This window comes from Porites lutea, chromosome 11, assembly GCF_958299795.1.
Source record: "Porites lutea chromosome 11, jaPorLute2.1, whole genome shotgun sequence".
Lineage (NCBI taxonomy): Eukaryota > Metazoa > Cnidaria > Anthozoa > Scleractinia > Poritidae > Porites > Porites lutea.
Window position 1 is genome coordinate 10,148,302 of NC_133211.1, and position 22,909 is coordinate 10,171,210.

Sequence of the window (22,909 nt, forward strand, 5' to 3'; positions counted from 1 at the left end):
ACAACCAGCGAAGCAGAAAAAGTCAAACAAGGACAACCACTCTGTCATCCGAACTCGCCGCCATTTTGATTACTGGAGCCCAGTCTGTGTGAAAGTCTGTGTATGATGTCTATGATCGTCCCATAAGACTGGGCACTAGTAAACAATATGGCGGCGAGTTCACCGATCTGACTGCTTTTCTTCTTCGGTTCTTTGAAGGTATCACCGTTCGAGGATATTTTTCGATCTTCTCTCTGAAGGTAAGAATAAGTCTCCCAGAACATATCAGCAACGTGTAATGTGATTTTTCTTGAATACTATAAATAGATATCTAACTAAATTCTTCTATCAAATTAAAAGTTAATAACTTCAGTTATAACTTACATGTACCATATGCATTGTTCAATATAGTATTGTATTAAAATATTATAATTGATAGAAGCCTTAAAGTTAAAGTTAAAGCTAAACAGTTCATTTTTCAGGTTAGATACAAGATCTGGCCTTGCAAGGGAACAAACTGGTTAGGCATAAAAAAGAACAAATTAAAAATTATAAAAATAACAATAGTAATAAGATTTGGTAAGATTATCACTCGGCCCAATACTTTTACTATGCACACTTGTATCGACTCAATTCATAAAAACTATTTGTGTGAAGAAGTATGAGGTTGCTGCATTCATTATAATCAATGAATGGGGCTGTACAGAAATCTTACCAAAGAACTGAACAAAGCAACCAATTTTACTGCTTTAATTGCCCACTGCAAATCATAGACTAACCTGAGATCAGGCCCAGTTTTTATCAGCTTTTGTATATCACTCTCACACACCCGTGATACTGTGGTTAGATTAAGGTTGCAACGCTTATTGGCTGGTAGAAAAAATGTCATAGGATCTGATTTGCTCTTGGAATCACTGGAAGTATATATGTAGAACACATATAATGCCTTGCTCAGCTTGATTAAAAAAAAATTCCACAGAGGAATCTTTTTTGAGTCATGGTTAAGTAATTTTTTGAGATACAGTGAAACCCTGCCTTACGGTCACCTCATTATTACCGCCACTTTTTCGGCCACCTAGCAAAACAGCCATGCATTTTCTTGTAAAAAGCCCTCATTAATGTGGTCAGCCATCAATATGGCCAAATTTTTTTGTCCCATTGGTGTTCGTATTAATGGGGTTCCACTGTATCATAAATAGTGATCACTCCATCTACAATTCAATCAGGGTAATCCAGTTTGATAAGGAATAAGTAGACAAAGTAGACGGGAAGAAACTATCGGTAAGTGGGTATGCTTCTGTTAATTACTATTTATTTAATTAATTATTTATTCAGATTTTTTGACATTTAATTTGGGTTTTAAAACTTACAAAATTCTAATTTTACATTTTTGTAGAAATAGATTGCAAGCAAAACACAAACAAGTTACATTTGTTATTTGCCACGTAAAGGATCATCATATGAAGCAAGAACAAAACACCAACAAAGGTTAATTCAATGAAACAAGATACAAGCAACAATGTGGCAAGACCATATAAATGCAACTATTGTGATAAGTGCTTTACCTATCCATCATATTGGAGGGAACATGAACGTGTTCATACAGGAGAGAAACCTCACAAATGCAAGTATTGTGCTAAGTTCTTTAGTAAGTTATCAGATTGCAAGCGACATGAACATACACATACTGGAGTGAGAGCCTATGAGTGCAAGTACTGTGATAAGCGCTTTACTCAATCATCACATTGCAAGCAACATGAACTGACACACAGAGGAGTAAAACCTCATCAGTGCAAGTATTGTGCTAAGTGCTTTACAGATTCGTCCAATTGCAAGAAGCATGAACTCACACACACAGGTCTGAAGCCTTATAAATGCAAGTTTTGCAACAAGTGCTTCAGGGTTTCATCAAATTGCAAACGGCATGAACTGACACACAGAGGTGTGACATGTTATCAGGGAGGAAATTGCTAGAAACCCATTTAATTTATTGTCATGTTGCAAGATACATCAAGGAATTCACACAAGGCAGTGGTCTATTCACAAGTTTCTTAAGATGTTGCAAACCAGTTATACATAATTTATTCAGCTATTGGATCTTTCAAAAGAATTGAGTACTCCTCCAGAATATTATATCCACATGATACTGTTACAAAATGATCTCTGCCATTTTATTTTTTATGCATTCATTCTTATTATGAACACAGTGCTTTTAGTTTGAAATAAAAAATTCCACTCACACAATTCATTATGGTTCAAGATAATTCCAGTTAGTCATGATTGTTTATCAGTGACTGGGTAATTTATCTGTAAAATCTGTAAAAATACTGTTTAATTGTTTAATTTTTAAAGGCAACTACACTGCTTCTTTACCTAACCAGCAATGCATTTCGCAAAGCAGATTTAGTTTTATTTTGGCCACAGGATATCGTAGGTGTCAGAGGTTTTTTTTGTACCTAATTCTGACAGTGAAATGTGAAGCACTAAGAAAAAAAATGTTTCATTGCATGGATGGATCTGGCTCTGATTCACCTCTGCTCTTAAATAAGGCCCAGGACATTTGCGCTACGTTCCATTTAAAAATTCATTTTTTGGACTGCAAGAACGCTTGCATAAAATGTCGTCAGTGGAGGAACAAAAAACCTCCCTCTCATGATGTTTTCAAATGTTGTTGGAAGGTGCATCTCAGTGCAATACAGGGGAAAAACTGAAACCAGGTTTTTTTCACCACCAAGCCAAAATGAATTCCCAAGATAGTTTATTTGAAAAGAATAGCCATGCACAAAGAGTGTAAATGCAAAGAAGTCTCTTCTCCAATGATGCTTGGGGGTGAAATCTGCTTGTCTGACGTAAAGCTATAGGCATTTAGGGCCATAGCATTAATGTTTGCTCTATAGAAATAGCTACAATTCACTGCCAACCAAAACTGGCTTCAAGTATTCCAAGAGGCACTCAATAAGAGGTATCTGTGATAAAAATTAATTTTATTTTGAAATATAAATCACAAAACTGCGAAGCTGTACTATACTTGGCAAAAGTTTTCACTTTCTACAAATAATTTAAATGTCACCAATTTTCAAGTTTCAAAAAAGGAAAAATAAGTGAATGCTTGCAAAACAGTCAAACAGTCACAGGTACAAATTATGGAAGTTGGCTAATTCTAAATTTGCTAATTCTGTTGAAAGTGGATGAAGTGCCAATTTAGGTAACCAAAAATAAGTGAAACTGACCCTGCCTTTTTGCTTAGGGTTTTTGACATGAATGTTTTAATTTATGTTGGTATTAAGAGCAAAATATATTATTTATGTTATAAATATAAGCTACTTTAAGGCCACCATTTGCAGCTGAAGCACTTTTTCAAAGATCTGACGTATCGTATGGTATTTTGCACACGTATAGATCACATAAATAATTGATTCTATCTGTACAATCATTTTTATCAACAATCAAGAAGACTGCTGTACTATATTTTTGCAAAAGTTAATGGATTAATTCTTCATTGATGTGATTCTAGCACATATCCACTGACTCTTGAAATTGATGCATAGTTTCTTTTGAAAATGTTTCTTGTAGAAGAGTGCAGGCACTGGTGTCGTGGGAACGGCCTGTCATCAACCTGCATAGCATACTAGAACGACAGCTATCATCACAGGAATGGCCGGGTGCAGATTTCCAAAAAAACCTGTAACACAAATTATTAGCTATTATTGGGTGTGGCACGACAATATTACAGTCCATTCTCTCCAGACAGAAAAAGTGCGATTTAAGACTGACAGGGGTGCAATATGGCCCCTTTAACATTACTGCGCAGTTATTTTGTAATGCTTTGAATAAGGGAGGAGCTTCATGAGGCACCCAAGGGAAAAGGAAAATTTTGAAAATTATAGAGTGTTTTCACTCACGTGGTCAGCATCTATGCAAATTTATTGGAACAAAAGAAAGCGTAGGCATAAGAAAAGAGTACAACTCCCAGAGGATTGGTTTGGGACACCAACATGGCCACCGTTTCATTGTTTTGGGACACCAATATGGCCACCGTGACGTCATGTGAAAACACTCTATTCAATGAGTAGAGCATCTTTCCCATTTCAACTTCCAAAATTTGTAATTTACACCCCTGCCTGAGACAATATGGACAACAAGCATCCCATTTTTTATGTGGACTTATAGTGCACAAGCCATGTTACACTGATTGCATACTGATAAATACAAGGGTGAATTTGAAAGCTGGATTCCCAACAAAGTTCTACATCATGCCTGGTAAATAATATTACATCACTTCAATGACTGTCACTTACTTGTAGAATGTGTCAAAGAGAGTCTTATTAGCTGCAAAGCGATGAACGAGGTTGTTCCAGTCTTCAGGTAAAAGTGATGGCATATCATAAGCGTCCTAAATGCACAAGTAAGAACTCGAGTCAATACGAATGAGTCACAAAAATGTTTAAAGTGGGAGTTGAAAAGTAAACTAGTAAGGCTAAAGGAGTAATCATGTACATGCATATATCAAGCTGACCTTTTTCTCATGTGTTAGACACGTTTTTTTTGCTCTAGGAAGTAAACTCAAATATTACTGGCTGTATATCCAAAAACCTAATAAGTTGACCCAGGACTAATTATTAGCCTGTGTATGCAAAATACAAGGACCACTGCCCTTATTGCCCAAAATAAGCTCCCCACCCCTCTAACTCTGTGTAATAAGCAGCCTCCCCTTTGTCAAAACTAGCAATAATAAGCACTTCCCTTCCCATCCCCTCACTTAACTAACCTCATTCAAGGTGGATGTTCAAGGAAACAATAAATTATAGCATCAATATTACCTTGGCATTATACTCCAGTTTCCACTGTACATTTCCCTTATTTGCCTCCACTAGGTCCAGGATGTATGTTTCATGATTTAGGACAACCTATAGCACACAACGAGAGTTTATTGACAACAGACAAAGAAACTGTGTTTTAGAGTTACAGTTACAATCACTTAGTCTGAGTCTTAGTCTTAGGCCTCATTACTTTACAATGCACATGCCATTAATTTCACAGAACAATCTACTGTGTACAGGTACCCTAGAGCTGTTGGCATAATCTCCATCCACTTCATATATTCTGTATCCAGGATTGTGGGTTTGGTACGTTGTAACACTTGGTCCAATAAAAGCTATGCTGGAAACAAAAACAAAATAACTATGTTACTTAACTTGCTGTGACTATACCAGTCATTCAATCATCAGCATAATTTATATTAACACAGAAACATATTCGCAGGGCTCGACGTTGCGACCCGTGGGGTCGCCAATGCGACCAGCTTTTACTCAGTGGCGACTAAATTTTCACGCCTGGTCGCCAACCTGGCCCCCAAGATAGGTGACTTTCTTCTTTGGGTAAACGTACACTAATGATAATTTGTTATCCTTTACACAACTAACGGATAGCTAACGATTTTTCTAACGCTCTAACGTTTTGCCCAAACGCTCTAACGGTTTGTCTAAACATTTTAACGATTTGTCTAAAGGATTTAATGATTTCTTCCAACAATCTAAGCTACGTTTACTTGAAAGAGGATTGTGGAATGAATGAATTCGACGAAAGACTTATCGACTTTCGGACAAATCGATCGCAATTCTCAACAGATCGTCCCGTGTTTCTCCGGGAATGACTTTTAGCGCATCGATATTTAAAACAATTCCTTTATGTCGAACATGTATCTCGATTGCAGAGTCGATAGCAGATTAGTCTGATAAAAGCTCAAGCTAATCGAAGCTAATCGAGAACAAACGGCGCTTACTTCTCGAGCTTCGCAATTCTTGTAAACAACTTTACACAAATTTCTGTTGAGCGTGACGACGCAAATAAAAGCTCTGCCGTATTTTATTGACTTCTAATGAAGTAAAGTTGAAGTCATGCTGTTTGTCTACAGACTTCTCGCGAAATCAACTTCTTTGCCCGAAAATATTAGCAACGTTTCCTCTTTCTGGTCTTTCTGGAGACTTTCGATCACATATTAGTCAACCGCGCAATAGATGAAGTTTCACCGATGTTCAGTTCTGAACATGCAAATACGTGGGATGCAAAACAAATTTTGCTGATTTTGTTCTTTCATAACCCAAATAAGTTTTTTTGTGATTCCCAAATTTTGTTGTTTTAATGTGTATTCCATTTCCTGAACCTTAATGAATACCTGTTTGAGGAGATTTGCGCTTGAGTGCGGATTCATTTTACAGAACACCGGCTGGTAATCGAGCGTCAGCGAAAACCATTCGAAAGAAAGTTCAAAGAAAGTCTGAACCATTCATTTTCTGTTAAGGCTAAGTTAAAGATGTTAAGTTTATTTTATCCCATTAGTTCTTAAATATAATTTTTGGCGACTAGAATATTTGTTCTGGCGACCAAAAACGAAAACTTGGGGGCCAGTTGGCCCTAAGATTTTTTTCCGAAAGTCGAGCACTGTATTGACAGTTTAAAAATGTTACCTATTACCACGACCACTAGTTCTCAATCAAGTTCATGCACAATTGAATAAAAGGGAAATGATTCTGGGTAACACATTAGGTGATGGGGCAAGGTAACATGACTTTAGGCATTTTCACTAAAAAATATTGATAATAGACTGTTTGGACATACTGTTGAATCAAAAGTAAAAAAAAAATCAGATTGAACTGTAGAAAAGCATAAAAAGAAACAATAATATTGAAACTACACTGTACAGCTTTGTGAGGACATATACATGTAGATACACAAATCTGGACTACGTTCTAACTACAAAATCACAATTTTGCTTGGGAAATCTTTAGCACATTTTTTATTGATGACGTAGTATGGCGGGTAAAAGTACTTCTGCACGGTGAAAACATGAGAAATGTAACAGAAAAAAATGAACAGCACAAAAAGAGTAATGAGAAATGTACAGCAGAAAAAATATACGTGTGTCTTTACTTCCTTTCTGACCGAGTACTTACAGGTAACTTAAATAAGCTCCATATTAATGAGAGGCTAGGAAGTATGATTCATTGAAATATATACTAGGTTTTCCCTTGATGGAAGACAGTGGATGTCAGTTTGATTTTAATTTCATGGTAAAATAACAAAGCTACCAGACACAGTATTGGTAAGGGCAAATTAAACTGAGTCAGGTATAGCTGCAATAACAACATTCAGCAAGTCAATTCCCACATTGCGTCAGACATCACATTATGACCGTTTTCAAGTTTGATCACGAGTATAAGTACAGTAGAACAGGTGAAGGAGCAAAACTTATTGTAAATGTGCTTTTGTTCTTACTTTGTGGGAATTTTCCTAGTCTTTTCATCATAAAAGATCTCAAACTCATCAGCATGGGTGTGGGCAAAGAACTGTGCTGTTACAGTGCTCTGGTAACGGTTCACTATCTTGTAATAATTCCAGCTCCATGGCTTGAGACAATCTGGGCTTCCAGGCAAAATGTGGCCAATAATATGAACCTGTTCACAATACAAGAATTGGCAGCATAAGTTCACATAATTATTATGGATTACATAGAGCATTACAGACAGTGGATTCCAATTTTCCATGTAGTTTATTTTGCAGCTCCCATATTAGCTTTAACCTGGATGCTGGCATTTGTCAAGGATGAATTAATCCTTGACTTTTCTTTTAACATCCATGTCTGAGTTCCTGGTAAACAATTTTGACGCCCTCCCAGCAGATTGCATTTGCACTGTTTCCTTCGAGGAGGAACTTTACTCCACTTTGTCTCTCTTCAACCTCTCTTCCTCATAAATGTGTACCAATGACATACTGCCCCATCCAGGGGGGAGTAGCAATAATCCTAGGCATGCTTCATGCTAAGGAAACCGGGATAATTAAGCTTTGGCCACTTGGGACTTAGGAGCCTTACCTTTACCAGCAGATTGCATAGTTGGGATTGATTAGATAATCTCACATGGTAGATGTTAATTTACAGGTGTACTGGTACTTAATTTGCTTGTAAAATCTTCTCCCAAGCTCTTAGCTCTGTTTTGCTTGTGCAGAGCTCCAATAATCCCCCCAGTTGTAAGGGATGAATGTGATGTTGCAGGTGAAAGCCATGTTGCTCCTACATGCCGGCCTAGCAGTCAGAATATTGGTCAAGTAGTTTTTCAAATGCCAATTATGGGCTACAGTAAGAAAAATTGAAAATAATGCTGAAATAAGAAGTAAACAAACCTTTTCACCATTGTCTTCTGCTTCCTGTAAGGTATCTGTCAGCCACTGGAGCTGTTGAGCTGGATCAGTGTTGTTTATTAAAAGCCACCTAACATGAAACATCAGCACTAACATAAACATTTTATAAAAATAATTTACCACAAATTCAGCTAGCTAGAGCTAAGCAGGAATGTCATTCTTTTTCACGCGTCTAGCTAATTGCTACACTAGAGCAATAGTTATTACCATGAACAGCAATTTGCACTGAAGTGGAGTGGACACTAGTTTTTACTCTTTATTATATGCCAATCTCTTAATAAGTAAATATTTGTTGTTGTTGTTGTTGTTGTTGTTATTTACCCCCAACCTGGAACAGTCCCTGCCCATGGCCTTCCCCTCAAGAATGTCAGAACACCCCTACTCTTATCCCTTTAAGCCCCAGTATCCACATACAAATTCTCCTGACTGATCTCTATACATTTCCTTAAAGAATTAGTTGAGAGAATTCGATTAAAGATCAAGGATTTTTCTCTTTGGTGATCATCGTATTAATTCTCATAACTTATCTCTTGACAATGTATGGATTTCGTTAGGAGAAAATTGATGTTAGTCACTATTGGTACTTAAAGGGTTATTGCACAGCAGTACAAACAAGAAGTACAGAGTGTATGTTGAGCTCCCTTTTGAATTGATATGGATGAATGAGGGAGACAACACCAATCATCATTGGAACTAATACAAGGTCTTGAATCAAAGCCAATAACAACCACTTTTCTTTATAAATAACCCTGGTTATTGCCTGATCGCAGACATACCTAATAAACCCACAACTCTCAACTCACGAGACTGGAGCTCTTCCAACTTAGCTTACTCGGTAGCAGTTTAGCTCAAATAAAATTGACCTTACTTAATTACTTAGTTGTCTCTGTATGCTATCATTTCAGAACGTGTGATACGATAAATATTATAATGGTACTAATGGTAATACTGGTATAATCAATGCTAACCTGCACCAACAAAAATGTAATCATTCTTAAAAGGATCAGGATGTTTTCAACTGTTACTTAGGAACATTTATTGCTTAAGAAAATTAACCCTTAAGTTAAGGACCAAAAATTTTTAATACTGTATATATATATTTTCTCACCAGTTCATGTTGTTACAGTAATTCATGTTGAGGGACACTAGTCTAAATCCTTTGGACAACAACACTGTATAGTAACTTCCTCTGAAATCAAGAAACAACATACAAAAATTTAACCAGGGGTTGCTGACCTACTTGTGGTTAACACAAAGAAGAATAATAAAATTATTGATTATTCTTTTTAACCTATTCTGCTTCATATGACTGTATTAATAACAATTATTGCTTGCATTGAAGGATGCTAAAAAATAATATTAATAATAATATTTTATGTGTTTAATAGATCTCCTAACAACTTAATAATTATTAAGAAATAACCAATAATAATTCTTATGCAATGCACACTCACTTGTAAATTGTAGGCAAGGCATAATCTGGTAACCAGATCTTCCAGTGGTCTGCTAAAGAGTCGCGTAACCACTGATTTGAATCAGGGCCTGTGACGAATGGCGGTGGAAAGCTGTGTGTAAAACACAATAATATGCAACAAAAATCACTCATTAATTAACTTACTCATCATGTGTTTCTTAGATGGGTAAACATTTTAACTGGAGCCTGTCATGTATAACAGTATGTTGAAGTGTAGCCAATGCAAACTGAATGGCAATAAGTTCACAATAATATTATTATCTATCAAAATTAACATTATTTTAATGTTCTAAAGTTTTGATCGGTATCGAGATCACTGCATCTGAACCTGCAGATACTCGTGACTGCATGCCTTCAGACATAATGCTCACTCAGTTCGATACCCTCATACACAGCTTGGTCCATTTGTTCAGGAAACAGTGGTTGCAATGTTTCTCCAAATATATTCCAAAACAAAACCAGCACACTGGTTGAATAACTAAAACCACTGTCAGTTGAACTAAGTTTGCAAAGTTTTGTCACCTTAATATAGTTTTATATTATTAACAATAAATTATTAAAAATATTGCCAATGAATAAATTTGATCAACCTGTTAACTGGAGCACCCTCATGATTTCCAACTGCAGGAAACACTTTCAATCCTGGAAGGTATTTTACAATCAGTTTGTTGGCATAGTCCAAAGCTGCTATCTGCAGATAGAAAACATACAAAAATGACTCAGATGGGTTCTTTTACTCTTTCCACCAAAGAGAAAAGAAATGACATACTAAAACTGGCAATAGAAATAACTAGTATGGGAGGAAAATGTCCCACAGACTGGTCAGGTTTGTAGTTATCATAAAAGGGAAATCAAGAATTTCTGGAATTTTTTGGCCAGTGATGGCTTATAGGGGGTGATAAATTAACTGCTCAATATAACAGTACTTTCATTTCATATAGGTTTCAATGTATTAAATGTATGGACAGCAACAGAGCTGTAACAGATAAACACTTTCATTTCTGCACCTGTATATTACAGTCCATGATCAATTGGTTCATGATCAATCAATAGACCTTTTTACCAATACGGCAGCCATATTGAATCTCTTAGATTTAAGGAGTATTATGGGACGTTCAGGGGGCACTCGCTCATTATTAATGCTCGCTTTTCAGGCAAAAAAGAGAACTTCAATGTATATTTCTCGGGAAAAAGGCAATCATTTTTACATCCAAACACGGCACAACGATCTTTTTTTCCCACTACAATCTTTTTTCAGGAAAATGTAAAGAAACACTGGCCCGAAAAGCGCGCGTAAATACTGATACAAGTATATCGGATCATGATCATGCCCTGCTGGGCATCTCATAGTACTCCTTAAATCCAATTAATTCAATATGGCCACTGTATCAGTAAAAAGGTCTATTAATTTTTTTTCTCGTCGTGGAAAGGAATGAAACTGAATGAGTGTGGAAACATAAGTTGTTGACAATTAAGCAAATATCCAAACACTTCACCTGATCTGCCCGTGACTGATTCCAAATATTGTGTGGAGGAACATCTCCAGTCCATATGGCATAATCAAACTTCTGCAAAATAAAATAATATAGGAAACAAACTAAGATTAGATTATCCAGACTCATTGGGACATGAGTAAATAGTCCAGATAATCAAGAGTCCAGATAATTGAAAATATGAATATTAATGAGACAATAATGTAACCATTGGGAATAAAGAAAACAAAATTTTTTTGTGAATTAGTTCCTACTTGAATTTATGTACAGACTGTAAGTGAAATAATTGTTTGTTTATCCTTTATAGAGAGAACAGACTGTAGTTTTAATCGATTGGTCTTGTGTTTACATAACCAGTGCGGAATCAAGCATGACTTCCCTTAGCAACCTTGAGCCAATCAGAATTCAGTTGAATGCATCAGAATAATAATGTTCATCTTGTGCTGCTCGCGCTTTTTCAAAGCGAAACAGATTAAAACAGTGTTTTAACCACACATTTGGAAGGATTACTGAACTTTTAATCGTTTCAGTTTTTCAAGACCACATCTTATTAATATTCATGAAAAAAATTGGGACCAGGGAAACAAGTCTGGATAATAGAAAAGTCCGGATAATCGAGGTTTGACTGTACTGTGTGTTAATTCTACTGATTTAATTGGTCAGAGTGATGGTTTCTGCTCACTAGTTGCCATGGATACATTGTGTTTGTCTCTTAACATAGATCCCTTGTAATAAATTTAAATTTGCTGAAAGCAAAACATTCTGATGGTAAAATACTACTCTGATTTGCTACATTACATGTAGTTTGTAGTCATTTCAGATAAATGAACTTGTAAAAAGATGGAAAAAGTTCATATACTGTCATACAGCATGAACTAGAAAAGCTTCATTGAAGAATTCTTGTTGTGGCTCAATAATATTTTAACCCTTGATTAATTTTTTTCCCCTTTGTGTCAGAACCATTATCATATACTCCCTCCTACAGCACACCGGCCAAAAACAAAGAAAGATACTCAACATTTGAGGCAAGGCTAAAATTGAATGAGAACAACAGTTATGTTACATTTTGTAGCGTCCTTATATTGACAGTCAGAACTTGTTATCAGGTAATGGTACATGTTGAAGTTACCTGTTGAGTTGCATTGAGATGTTGGAGCATATTCTCAAATGTGATGGTTGGAATGTCACATTGATAATCTCCGTATTTCCCAGCCTTTCGTTTTCCAGGATCTGAAAAAAGCAAAAATGATAATCTCAATCTAAAGATAAATCCTTCAAATAAGAACCAAAGAATATACCAACCACTTACTGACAAGTTATCCACCTCGGCCGATTACACCCTCCAGATGATCTGCATAATTCTTTGTTAATTAAAAAATTAATTGATGACTTTTGATATTTGTTATTATTAGCCCTTTTTCATAGCCAAACAAAAAACATATTCCCCATGGATCTTTTTGATTTGGTTTTCCAAAATCTACAGAGAAGAGGTTTCATTTGAATGGTAACCAGGACTGTGCTCTACCAGGATTGCTCCTGGCAGAGATCAAAGATGTTTTAAAATATGGTAAAATATTCTTTCTTTAATCTCATTTGTTCTTGTTCTTTCCCTAAATCTTAAATGGCAGTTTCTACCATTATGTCTTCAGTTCTGAATTCAACCACCCCTTTGGATATCCCTCTACTAGCACCCAGTTGAACTAAACTGGCTGAGTTAATATTAAATTTTGGATTTAAACCGATGGGTTCGCTGCTAAATGATTACAATACAACAAATTTAATGTTTTTAGTACTTAAACAAAAACACACCTGGGGGTTTATCATTACTTCGACAACAAAGAGGTTCTCCACAAAACGGATTACTGCCTTCCTGATACAAGAAATCAAGATGAATGTCCGAGAACTGCAGAACTCTTGACACAGGAGAGCCAGGCTGAAAACAAACAGAAAAGTATATATTCTTTTAGCACAAATTAAGTAAAACACATTTTCTGGTGAGGCTTATCATAGTCATACCAATAATTTGAAACTGTGTTGCTGACTTGCAGGTATCCGCACCCGTTGGGAGTTGCAATGAATGATCTGGACAGAAAGTGTCGCATAACAGTGCACCTAATACTTGGAGCCGGTGAATACACCAAACTGAAAATAGAAAGTGCACCGAAAATGACAAGCCAATACGAGGAGATTATTGAAGATCAGAGGAAAGCAGGCATTGTCGAAAGAGCAGAGGAGCCGTGCACAGGTGTACATTCAAGAATTTTACATAGCACACAAACCAGTTGTGTAAGGCACAGCAGAATTGACAGTTACCAGTAGTGTATGACACTTCCGCATGAGCTTTTGATGGTGCTCCATCGCTCAACGGTTGTTTAAATGCAGTACTTAGATTACTGGTGCTACACCAGGGGGACATACTGCACATGTACATTGAGCTACATTCATTTGTAGACGCATGTGCGAATGGAGTATCAGCCTGTGTTTATGGAGTCATATGTCAAACGTCTGGGACCAATCAAGGCCTAATCGCAGCCCGATCAAGACTGGCCAAACAAGGACTGACCATTCTGCAGATGGAATAGGTCGCCGGTCACATGGCCGTGAATCTTGTGGCCAATGTCAGAAATGCACTGGATGGGCTTCCCATAAGCAACACACACTGTTGGCTGGACAGTTCAGTAACTTTGTACAGGATCAGGGGACAAGGAGAGCACAAGCATTTTGTTGCAAATCATGTCAAGAAGATTAGCAACCACAAAGGAGTGACCTGGCATTTTGTTCCCACAGTAGACAGACCTGCCACTCTTGGAAGTCACGGAGGGTGTTTAGATGGATCTCGCTTGTAATGGGATGGTCCGCAACCCAAGGACATTGGCCAGCAGATGTACTCAACCAACCAACAGAAGAAAGCCAAGTCAAGGCCAAACTCGTGAAAAAGGTGCTAGCAATCGCAGTTGATGACAAGATTGAGATTGAAGAAGTACTACATAAATTTCAGTTATGGATGGCCAAACGTGTCTGAGCTTGGATGAGGAGATTTGGAAACAATGCTCTCTGAAGTCCAGGCTTCAGAGACGGGCCCAGAGGAGTGACTGTTGCGACGTCGAGGAAGATTGCCTGGCACTGAATTTACAGCCAAATCAGTGGGGATTACTGGAGTGCTGAGGCCGCGTACAGGGGGAGTATCCAATTTATTTGCCTTACAACAGCATGCTTAGTCCCTGACTCATAGAAGAAGCACACCAGCAAATGCTGCGTGTAGCAGCCTGCGTGGCAGGCGTTTGAAAGGGAAGGGAAAGGAAGTTTTAGGTGCGAGAGAAACGCGAGGGGCGCGCGAGGAGGGAGGGAGGGAAACGCCTGCCAGGAGACCATTGTTTTTCTCGTTTTTAACATCCACCAGGCAAATGTTAAAATCCTGATTGGCCCGTCTTCAAAACACGTCAATCACAGCCTTAATACCTTAATCCGATTGGCTGAAATCAACAGCACCCTACTGAGTAATCTTTCAGTAATCATTTAAAAATATGTTGTTAGTGAGGCGTGATGAGATTTCTGTATGGAATTCATCGTTTTAGAACGATTAGAAACTGAAGGCATCTATTTCAGCTTGAAAGGAGAATAGAAGAAAGCAGTTAAAAGACTCGTATGAAGGAAAAGACCTGTCAGCTAGATGAGCTGTGCGGACTGGTTTTGAGAAGTCGTGTCTCCCAACGGCTTGTTTTACTCACTAGAGGAAAGAAAGGAAAAATCATGCTGCCTGTGTGCTTGTTATCTGCTGTTTGACCTCAAACGCCTACCACGCAAGCTACGCTTTATCAACGACCAGATTGTTGAAGACGAAGCGATCTATAATCCTTAGCAATTTTTGATTTGAAGACTTCTCCTTGCTGGTAATAGACGGTATAAAGCCGTCAGGAACTTACTTTAATAATAATATTGATTGCAGAATTAGCCTCATTGGAGATCTTTGAAGTTCAGCTCTTCTTTCCCTGCTACCAGCGTTCTTTTGTATGCTCCGCTGGATCCAGTTCGAGAGTCGGCAAAGTGTTTGTAATTAATTTCTCCGACAAACATTGCATGCAAGTTGGGAAGTCCAACACGATACCTCCAGCGAAAAAGTAATAGATTTATGCTGGATTTTTTATAACAAGCCACGTATGGTTGCGACTTTCTTCCTTCAACGGACGACCGCATTTATACCTTTTTTAATAGTACCTTCACTTCAGATTTCTTGTTTTGGGAAAACAAAAGAAAAACAGTACGCGAAATACGACTTAAATAAGCGAATCGCGGCCAGACTTATTTGACAGCTAGTCATTCACAGTTGCGTTATTTTTGCATACATAATTAGTAGGCGGGATAGCGAAAACAATGGTTTCCTGGCAGGCGTTTCCCTTCCTCCCTCCCTCCTCGCGCACCCCTCGCGTTTCCCTCGCGCCCAAAACCCCCTTTTCCCTTCCCTTTCAAACGCCTGCCACGCAGGCTATGCGTGTAGGGGTGGGGTTAACTATGGCTAAGGTGCGCAGTTGGCATTGGATCCCAAGACAGAGACAACTGGTGAGGAAAGTATGAGGGGACTGCCATGGATGCAAGCATTTTCAAGCACTAGCATATGCAGCTCCTCCACCCTGTAATTTACCGACCACCTGAACTCATGGGATCAACCCATATCAAGTGATTGGAGTGGACTACACCGGACCCAAACGATATTGGGTATCCAAGCCATGAGAAGGGTAGGCATACCTCCTGTTATATGCCTACAGTCTCACCCGGGGGTTATCTTGCATTCCTTAATTAAAGGTTGTTATAGGAAACTAATTCAGAATCTTTCAAAAATTAAACCAGTGAAGAACAACAGTAACTTACAAGAAAAACTGGAGGTGTTACCTTACGGTCAAGGAACCAAAGAGGTTTTTAAATATTTAAAATAATAAAATGTAGTGTATCACTATGAATCAGCAGTAAATTTTTGTACATTTTTTAAGTGATGCTGGCATCATTCTTTCAGTTTCTCACAAAACTAAAATTTGAATAATGCTGTTATGTTTTAGATTGTTCACTGCTGCAGTAAAAAATATTGAAAGGAACAAATACAGAGTCATTTTACTCAACCCATGTACTAGAATATAGTACTTGACAACAGTGCATGTTTATAGTTTTCTTAAGTTCACTTAATTGGAACTTTGTGGCACTAAATTATTAGATATTGTTATTGTTTCACGGAGCGGGCTAAGTAAAATCATTCTAACATGCAAGTCACGAGACTAAAAAAATCTTCAACACCTGATACCCCTTGAATTGAATGGATGTAGGAACCTGTTTATTAAAAAAAAAAAAGGATTGAATTACATCTGCACTAGCCTGCATTGCAGCCGGCCCACGCACTCGTCTTAACCATTAATATAGTCTACACAGAAGGTTTAAGACGGAATCCACCAGGACATTGAGTACTTTTGATTTTCAGAGGACAAAAATATTGTACGAGAATTATTTAAAGCAAATTGCATTCTTTCTTATGGATTCCGTCTTAAAGCGTCTGCGGACGCTGGCAACATCTGCACTAGCTATAATAATATACATACCTTTGGGGGTGGTATTGGCTTTACAGGCGGCTTCTTATCTGGTATAGTAACATTCCAAAATTCACTAGGGTCTCTTTTATGTGCACATGAAGGTCCCAAAAGGCTTCCACATATTTCAGAAGGACTAAGAAAGACTTCGTCCACAACTGTTAAAACTTCAACTTTAAATTCAGATATAACCTCGGTGCAAACTCTGTTGTCTTCTATCTTTAGCTCTTTGCAGACCTCTCTTGATATATGAACCACATCATTCACAACGTCGTTTGTCTTTAACGCTACTTGAGCAGCAAAACTCAACAGTTTACAGGCATCACAGGCGCCGCTTGACAAAATTTTGTTACGCAAGTCGCTTTCCAGGCGTTCGAGCCAAGACGTGAATGCTTTGTCGAAAGGTTTCGAAAACGAACTCGAAGAGAATGAAATGATAAAGAGAGCAAAAACTAGACCAAATGACTTTCCTGAAATCATTTCAACACTAAAAGTTCGATATGAAATCAGAAAAGCCAAAGAAAATCACACAGAACACGAGCAACGTCGACTAGATACACTGCCGACACTGACCTTCTAACGCGCACAAACAAAAAATCAAGCAATCTGGGAACAAGTCACGAGGGAGGTGTATTGAAGGTGTACCGAGGGTGTGTAAAGGGTGATAATGCATGATTGGCTAAAGAATCGCGCGCCACTAATTACTGGTTTGTCCTGATCTTGCAAGTTTAAGAATGGCTCTTTATCTACCTTTCAAAAAACATTCTGCCCACGGGAATATCAGTCATTTTTCTCGTGTAACAGCTTATAAACCAAGATTTGACTTTAAAAAAATTTAAGTTCAACAAAACTAAATATCTCCCAGGGGGTACTCAACCAATATTTGAGTGTAGATGAGCTACTGATAATTTTAAAAACTCTGATCCTACTAAAATACACTACCCTGCTCCAATTTTTATCACCCTGGCTTTCCCCCCTAGTATTCGGGTATTCTGATATTCCACCCATCACATACTGAGGAAAAAGAGGCCTCTGCTAGCTGGGAAACAAAGGACAAAACGCACATTATCTTTTATCAAAGCAGGAGCATGCTTTAAAAACTGATTTATTGGCAATTTCAATCGAGCAAGTTCATGTTATTAACGTTACAGTCATTGCTTTTGTATACTTGAAGTACAAACAAATTTCAAGGAAATCGAATCAATCATGCATGCAATATCCTGTTTTTTGTTTAGGACAGACTTAAACTAAATTATATATTCTGTTAACGACAGACTTGTCTTAAATCCTGAGGGCGGGGGCGGTTCTCCCTTATATAAGCTATATAGGTATGTGCTGCTCCATCGGGTAGGGTTTTTACGCAGTTTTGGTCTGAAAACGGGTATACACTTTGCCCATTTTGGTCTGGAATCGGGTATGGTTTTTGAGGGAACTATGGGATGAACGTCTTTATCGTTTCAATTCCAAATGAGTAAGAATGTAAGAAAAAGATGCGAATTCAAAATGGATTTAAAGAATTTGTTTTGCTTGCGCTCTAATCTAAGTAATGATAACATAATTTCTGTCTAATGGCCAGGTCTGAAAACAAGTATGGATTTTAGAGGTCTTGTCTGAAAACGGGTGTGGAAAATTACATTTTTTGGTCTGAAATCGGGTCAGGATTTGGAGAATCAGGCGGCACACCTCCACCAAGAATTCCCAGCAGTACCCCCCTGGGTCTTAAATTATGTACCCTGTTTAGAACAAAGGACAAAAACCATACCCTGTCCAGTGGCAGATCCCCATATGGCCACATAAGGGAATACCTCCTCTTGTTTAGGTATAACTTTACATCAAGGTGTCCCACTGGACAGGTTGGTTTTTGTACCTTTTCTTTTCTGAACAAGGCCTATGATTTACTTCAAATCTGCCCTAGAAATAGGGCGTTGTTTCTTGATTGTTTTCAGTAATTAAAAGCCCTACACTGAAGACGATCAGAAAAAGATTGGGTATTTGGAAAGTGCAGTTTGTTTGCTTGTAGAAGTGGTAGTAAGATAGGGGGCCCATAGTATTATAAAAGCTTATTACTTATCCTTGGTCTTTGAAAGTGGCAGAGGTTAGTAAAATATCTGGTATTATAGAAAAAAATGAAGATTATTAAGGAAGTTACAGTACCCTACAAGTAGAGGTTTCTCTCTTGCATGGTTTTTAGAGTTGTTCAAAAGACAGATATTTAAATGCTTTTATTTTACCCATTGGAAAAAATACTAATTGCTATCCACACAAGAAATGAGGTTGCACTGAAATTAACCACTGAATAGTGTTCATCTGGTGGATATACTGTGCTTATCTAATTTATTGAGCTTATGACCTGACTTGCACTTAGCAATACAATTGTTGCAAATTTTAGAACGAGTTGATAAATACACTGTACACCTTCAAAAAGACTTAAATTTAATTTACAACAAATACAGCAGGGGTCTTTCTGCAGAACGCCAAATGACTAAGCCTAACCCAGCTCACTAATTTCAGAGTGATATGGCATTTCTGCATTCTGCCGACCAGGTCTGAAAACAGGTATGGATTTAAGAGGCTGGGTCTGAAAATTGGGTGTGAAAAAAAATTTTTTTGCTCCGAAATATCGGTCAGGATGTTGAGAACCGTCCAGTACACCCTCATCAAAAATTCCTGGGAATACCACCTGGGTTTTTGCGCCAAAATTATTAAAAATGGTTGTTAATTTATCTTTCAAAACAGAAAATTAACCCTCTGACTCTTCCTTTTTTCATGCATAAACAATAAAGCATGGTGACTTCACTACTTTTTACACTATATAGATTTTTTTTTATTTATGATAGACAAATTAGTATTATAAATGATTATATCATAGTTACACAAATTGTTCAAAACTGTAGAAATGTGATTATATTGGTGCTGGAATAAAATACCAACACTTTACTAATGTTCTGTATACTTGGTAGCACTTCCATTTTGTGTCAGGTACATGTAATATATATTCCTGTATTTCCCGGTTTTAAATATTGGAATTGTACCATACACTGAAAAAGAAAGAGGTTAAGATACATTATTGTCATGTAATGACTTCCAATACCCATTTATAATATATACAGAAAAAGGATCTCACAGTGCTAAAAGTGCTTTTAAGTCACTAAATTTTCCGATAGAAAAACAAACAGATAAGACAATCAAATCTGGATGTGGCTGAAGTTAGCCTAGAAGAAAGAAGTTAAATAGTTCAAGAGGTGCTGTTGATTATCTTCAGCACTGCTGATCATCTGCTGTTGATACTTCCATGTTGGGAAATGCCAGAACTCTCCATCCTTGAGAGTCCAAGGTGTTTTATATTTAACAGTCAGGCAACACTTAATTAAGCCTCAAGACTTCTACTTGTAGGTTTTGAGACCATGTGTATACTCTTTAATTCAAACTTACTGTTGCAGCTATCAGACTGCATTTTTCTGTCAAGAAACAATACAAAACACAAAAAGAATAATACTGCTACATACCATTCAGTGAATGTAGTGTCATTAGGATGCTGCAGAATGATTGACTTTACTTCTCTTGGTGGGTAAAGCCCATATTCCTCAGCTCTCTCCCACCTCTCTAATCTGGTAATTCCTTGAAAAATCACAACGTAATGTGTAACAGAAAATTAATAATAACAACACTTATCAACACAATAACTACTGGACTTGTACATTAACATCCACCAAAAATGTACTTTCATGCTGCATGATCAAACACTTTTTAGTTGCAGCCCCCTGTAGCTTGAAAGAATCAAAATCAAACAAATTGTTGCTAACAAGTCAAACATTCAAACTGGCCACAATAATTTCCCTTTGCTTTATGGGTGAAAAGTGAACGCAACACGGTCATCACACTCCATGACCCAAAGCCCTTCCGAGAGAGATCTTTCTTTGGTGTCCTTATTCACTTTGTGTTTTGTTGTCTAAAACAGAGTTTCAATCTCCACACATTAAAGACCAAAATGAGATCATTGGAAGGCAATAGTTCCGGTTTACTAAAAGCTTCAATTTTGTTCGGAATTTTTTTGCCAGAGAAAAGTTTTAACAATTTCATAGAGTGAAGCCATCAGCCAGTATTAGCGGGATCTCCATAATTTGTTATTCAACAGTTTCAATTCTTCCTAAATGACTGAAGTGTGAGACTGTGTTGGAAAATCCCTATTAGTATTGGGTACAGGGAGGAAAGGACTGAATAGAATCAAAGTCAGTCTTAGTCTCGATTACCAGCTTCTGTTCAGGAAATGAGCCCGCGCTCCTACCCCCGATTCAACATGGAAATTCAGCCTAAGTCATTCTCCCAGTAGTCAAGTTGGTTTTTAGATCTGCACACACTGTCATCACTACTATCTTGTGAATTGTCTTTGCTATACCTCTACATATTATGATGCTGAGAACCACAGTATTAAACATTGTTAACTTACCAATACAGGGGCCATATTCAGAGTCTAAGTCAAATTCTTTTAATACCAAGAGGGCTTTTTCAAGGTTCAGTTCCTGGTCCTTAGTTTCCTTTTGATCTAAAGAAAAGATAAATGGCTGTTAAATGTTTGGTAATTGAACTGAATCCAAGAATTGACCTAGACTGGTAACTGAACAAACTCAAACTATTGTCTATATTTGATTACCAAACACTCTTAGCTTGCAGCTTGTAGACTGCCAAGCAGTGTGCTAAGCACATGAACAATCAGAATGGAGCAATATTATTGTATTTATACTAGCATCATTGGATGAAAATATTCAGGGTCACCAATAATTCAACCGCTACTTGTACGTTATGCAGTGCAGTCACCAACATTTCAAGCTGCTGGGTAAATGCAATAAGAAGGCAGAAAGTTTAACAACGAGCAAGTTCTTTGTGTTCCAGGCAGCCGGGGGTTGTCCTAAAGGAGCCAGGGGAAATCTATGGCTACAGCTGTTTTAGAAATATCTCCCCGATCATGTCACCATTGTCAGGCTACCCACCGTTAGGGCTTCCAAAAATTACATTGTAGTGAGTAATTCTTACCTTTTTGATGAATCACATCTTTGGCCTTTGATTGCTTTAGCTTTTGGTTAATCGGTCTGTCTTTTTTAGTCTTTGGAAAGGAATCAGTAACTAACCTGGTAGAAGACGCCATTGCCATTCCAACAACACGAAACGGTCCAAACAGCTGATTGGACGAATTGGACGCGGAATCGACGCGGAGAGACGCGGAGACGGAGACGCGGTTGCATAGGGCCTCGCCTCAGTCTCCAACAGTGCACCTGTTGTCGTTTATGTCACAAAAAATGGCGAGTGAGAACCCGTTAATTTCTAAAACCGTTCTGTATGCTGGAGAAGGAGAAATACCTGTATTTGAAAGTGGAGCCAAGGTAAACTCAGCTAAAAGACACAAATATTCGTTATATTTTTGATCACAACATAAGTAAAAGTCGAGCAAGATCGTAAATTCTAGGTTTTTCACTGTGAAAGAACCGATGAAGTTTTTCCTTGTTTTGTAAAAGCTTTAATTTTTTAGGCTTTTTATTTAAGCTAAGTTGAATTTTTAGTTTTCTTTGTTTTACATATCTCTTGATTGTTGAGGATTTTTTCCCCAAGGGCCTAAATTCTTGGCCAAGTCTGGTTGATTTTCTTACAGTACTCTATTCAGGACTACGTTCACCCGGACGATCAAACCTTTCACAGTTTTAGTACTCTCTAGCTACAGTATTTCTAGTTCAAGGTATTTTTTATCGTTATGAAATTAGGTAAAAGTGAAGAAGAGCTCCCCTAAAGTCTGTCAGCCGACAGTTTTTCGAAGGAGCTGTTTTTTTTTTTACTGTTTCCTAACTATGCATCTGTTTCGGGACTTTTAGAACTGGCTGCTTTCAGAGTAGCCTCTCACGCAGGCGTTTTTAGGGATCTCGTTTTTCATCCGTCCCCACAAACGTTTGTGGGGAGGGATGAAAAACGAGCTCCTCTAAAAATGCCTGCGTGGGAGGCTATTTTCAGAGGGTTGCTGTGTAAAAATATCTCTGATAAGAAACATATTTACGTTTTATTTTAGGCCACCTTTCATTTCAAGACTTTCAAAGCAGATGAAGATAAAACTCCTATTGATTGTAGTAAAGAGCTTGGACAGCCATTCGAGCTTCTTATTGGGAAGAAGTTCAAATTAGAAGTGTGGGAGGAACTTATAAAGACCATGAGAG

At 37.6% G+C, this 22,909-nt stretch overlaps 3 protein-coding genes and 1 long non-coding RNA gene across 4 annotated transcripts in view; 2 read left to right on the forward strand and 2 right to left on the reverse strand.

The window, feature by feature from the left end:
• The first annotated feature begins 136 nt into the window (after window positions 1-136).
• On the forward strand, window positions 137-2,223 carry LOC140953015 (uncharacterized). The gene is made up of 2 exons (XR_012167431.1): window positions 137-239; window positions 1,376-2,223. It is a non-coding gene; the product is annotated as an uncharacterized lncRNA (long non-coding RNA).
• Window positions 2,224-2,946: 723 nt separating this feature from the next.
• LOC140952970 (sphingomyelin phosphodiesterase-like) lies at window positions 2,947-17,284 on the reverse strand. Its single transcript, XM_073402438.1, has 13 exons — window positions 16,725-17,284; window positions 12,952-13,075; window positions 12,272-12,372; window positions 11,146-11,217; window positions 10,240-10,340; window positions 9,630-9,740; window positions 9,284-9,364; window positions 8,158-8,245; window positions 7,255-7,433; window positions 5,043-5,139; window positions 4,800-4,886; window positions 4,278-4,372; window positions 2,947-3,661 (listed from the first exon to the last, which is right to left on the reverse strand). Exons 1-13 carry the CDS (start codon window positions 17,190-17,192, stop codon window positions 3,490-3,492), a joined length of 1,776 nt encoding a protein of 591 aa, XP_073258539.1. The 5' UTR covers window positions 17,193-17,284; the 3' UTR covers window positions 2,947-3,489.
• Window positions 17,285-19,340: 2,056 nt separating this feature from the next.
• Window positions 19,341-21,926, reverse strand: LOC140953007 (DNA polymerase delta subunit 4-like). The gene is made up of 4 exons (XM_073402480.1): window positions 21,744-21,926; window positions 21,160-21,255; window positions 20,219-20,330; window positions 19,341-19,750 (listed from the first exon to the last, which is right to left on the reverse strand). The coding sequence occupies exons 1-4, from the start codon at window positions 21,859-21,861 to the stop codon at window positions 19,726-19,728; spliced, it is 351 nt and encodes a 116-aa protein (XP_073258581.1). The 5' UTR covers window positions 21,862-21,926; the 3' UTR covers window positions 19,341-19,725.
• A 45-nt stretch (window positions 21,927-21,971) lies between these two features.
• The window catches only part of LOC140952990 (AH receptor-interacting protein-like), a 2,695-nt gene continuing 1,757 nt past the window's right edge, over window positions 21,972-22,909 (forward strand). The window contains exons 1-2 of the mRNA XM_073402460.1: window positions 21,972-22,090; window positions 22,765-22,909. The exon at window positions 22,765-22,909 is cut by the window's right edge and continues 35 nt beyond it. Of these exons, the coding sequence (XP_073258561.1) occupies window positions 21,995-22,090; window positions 22,765-22,909 (241 nt within the window). The 5' untranslated portion in view covers window positions 21,972-21,994. The remainder of the gene's footprint in view (window positions 22,091-22,764) is intronic.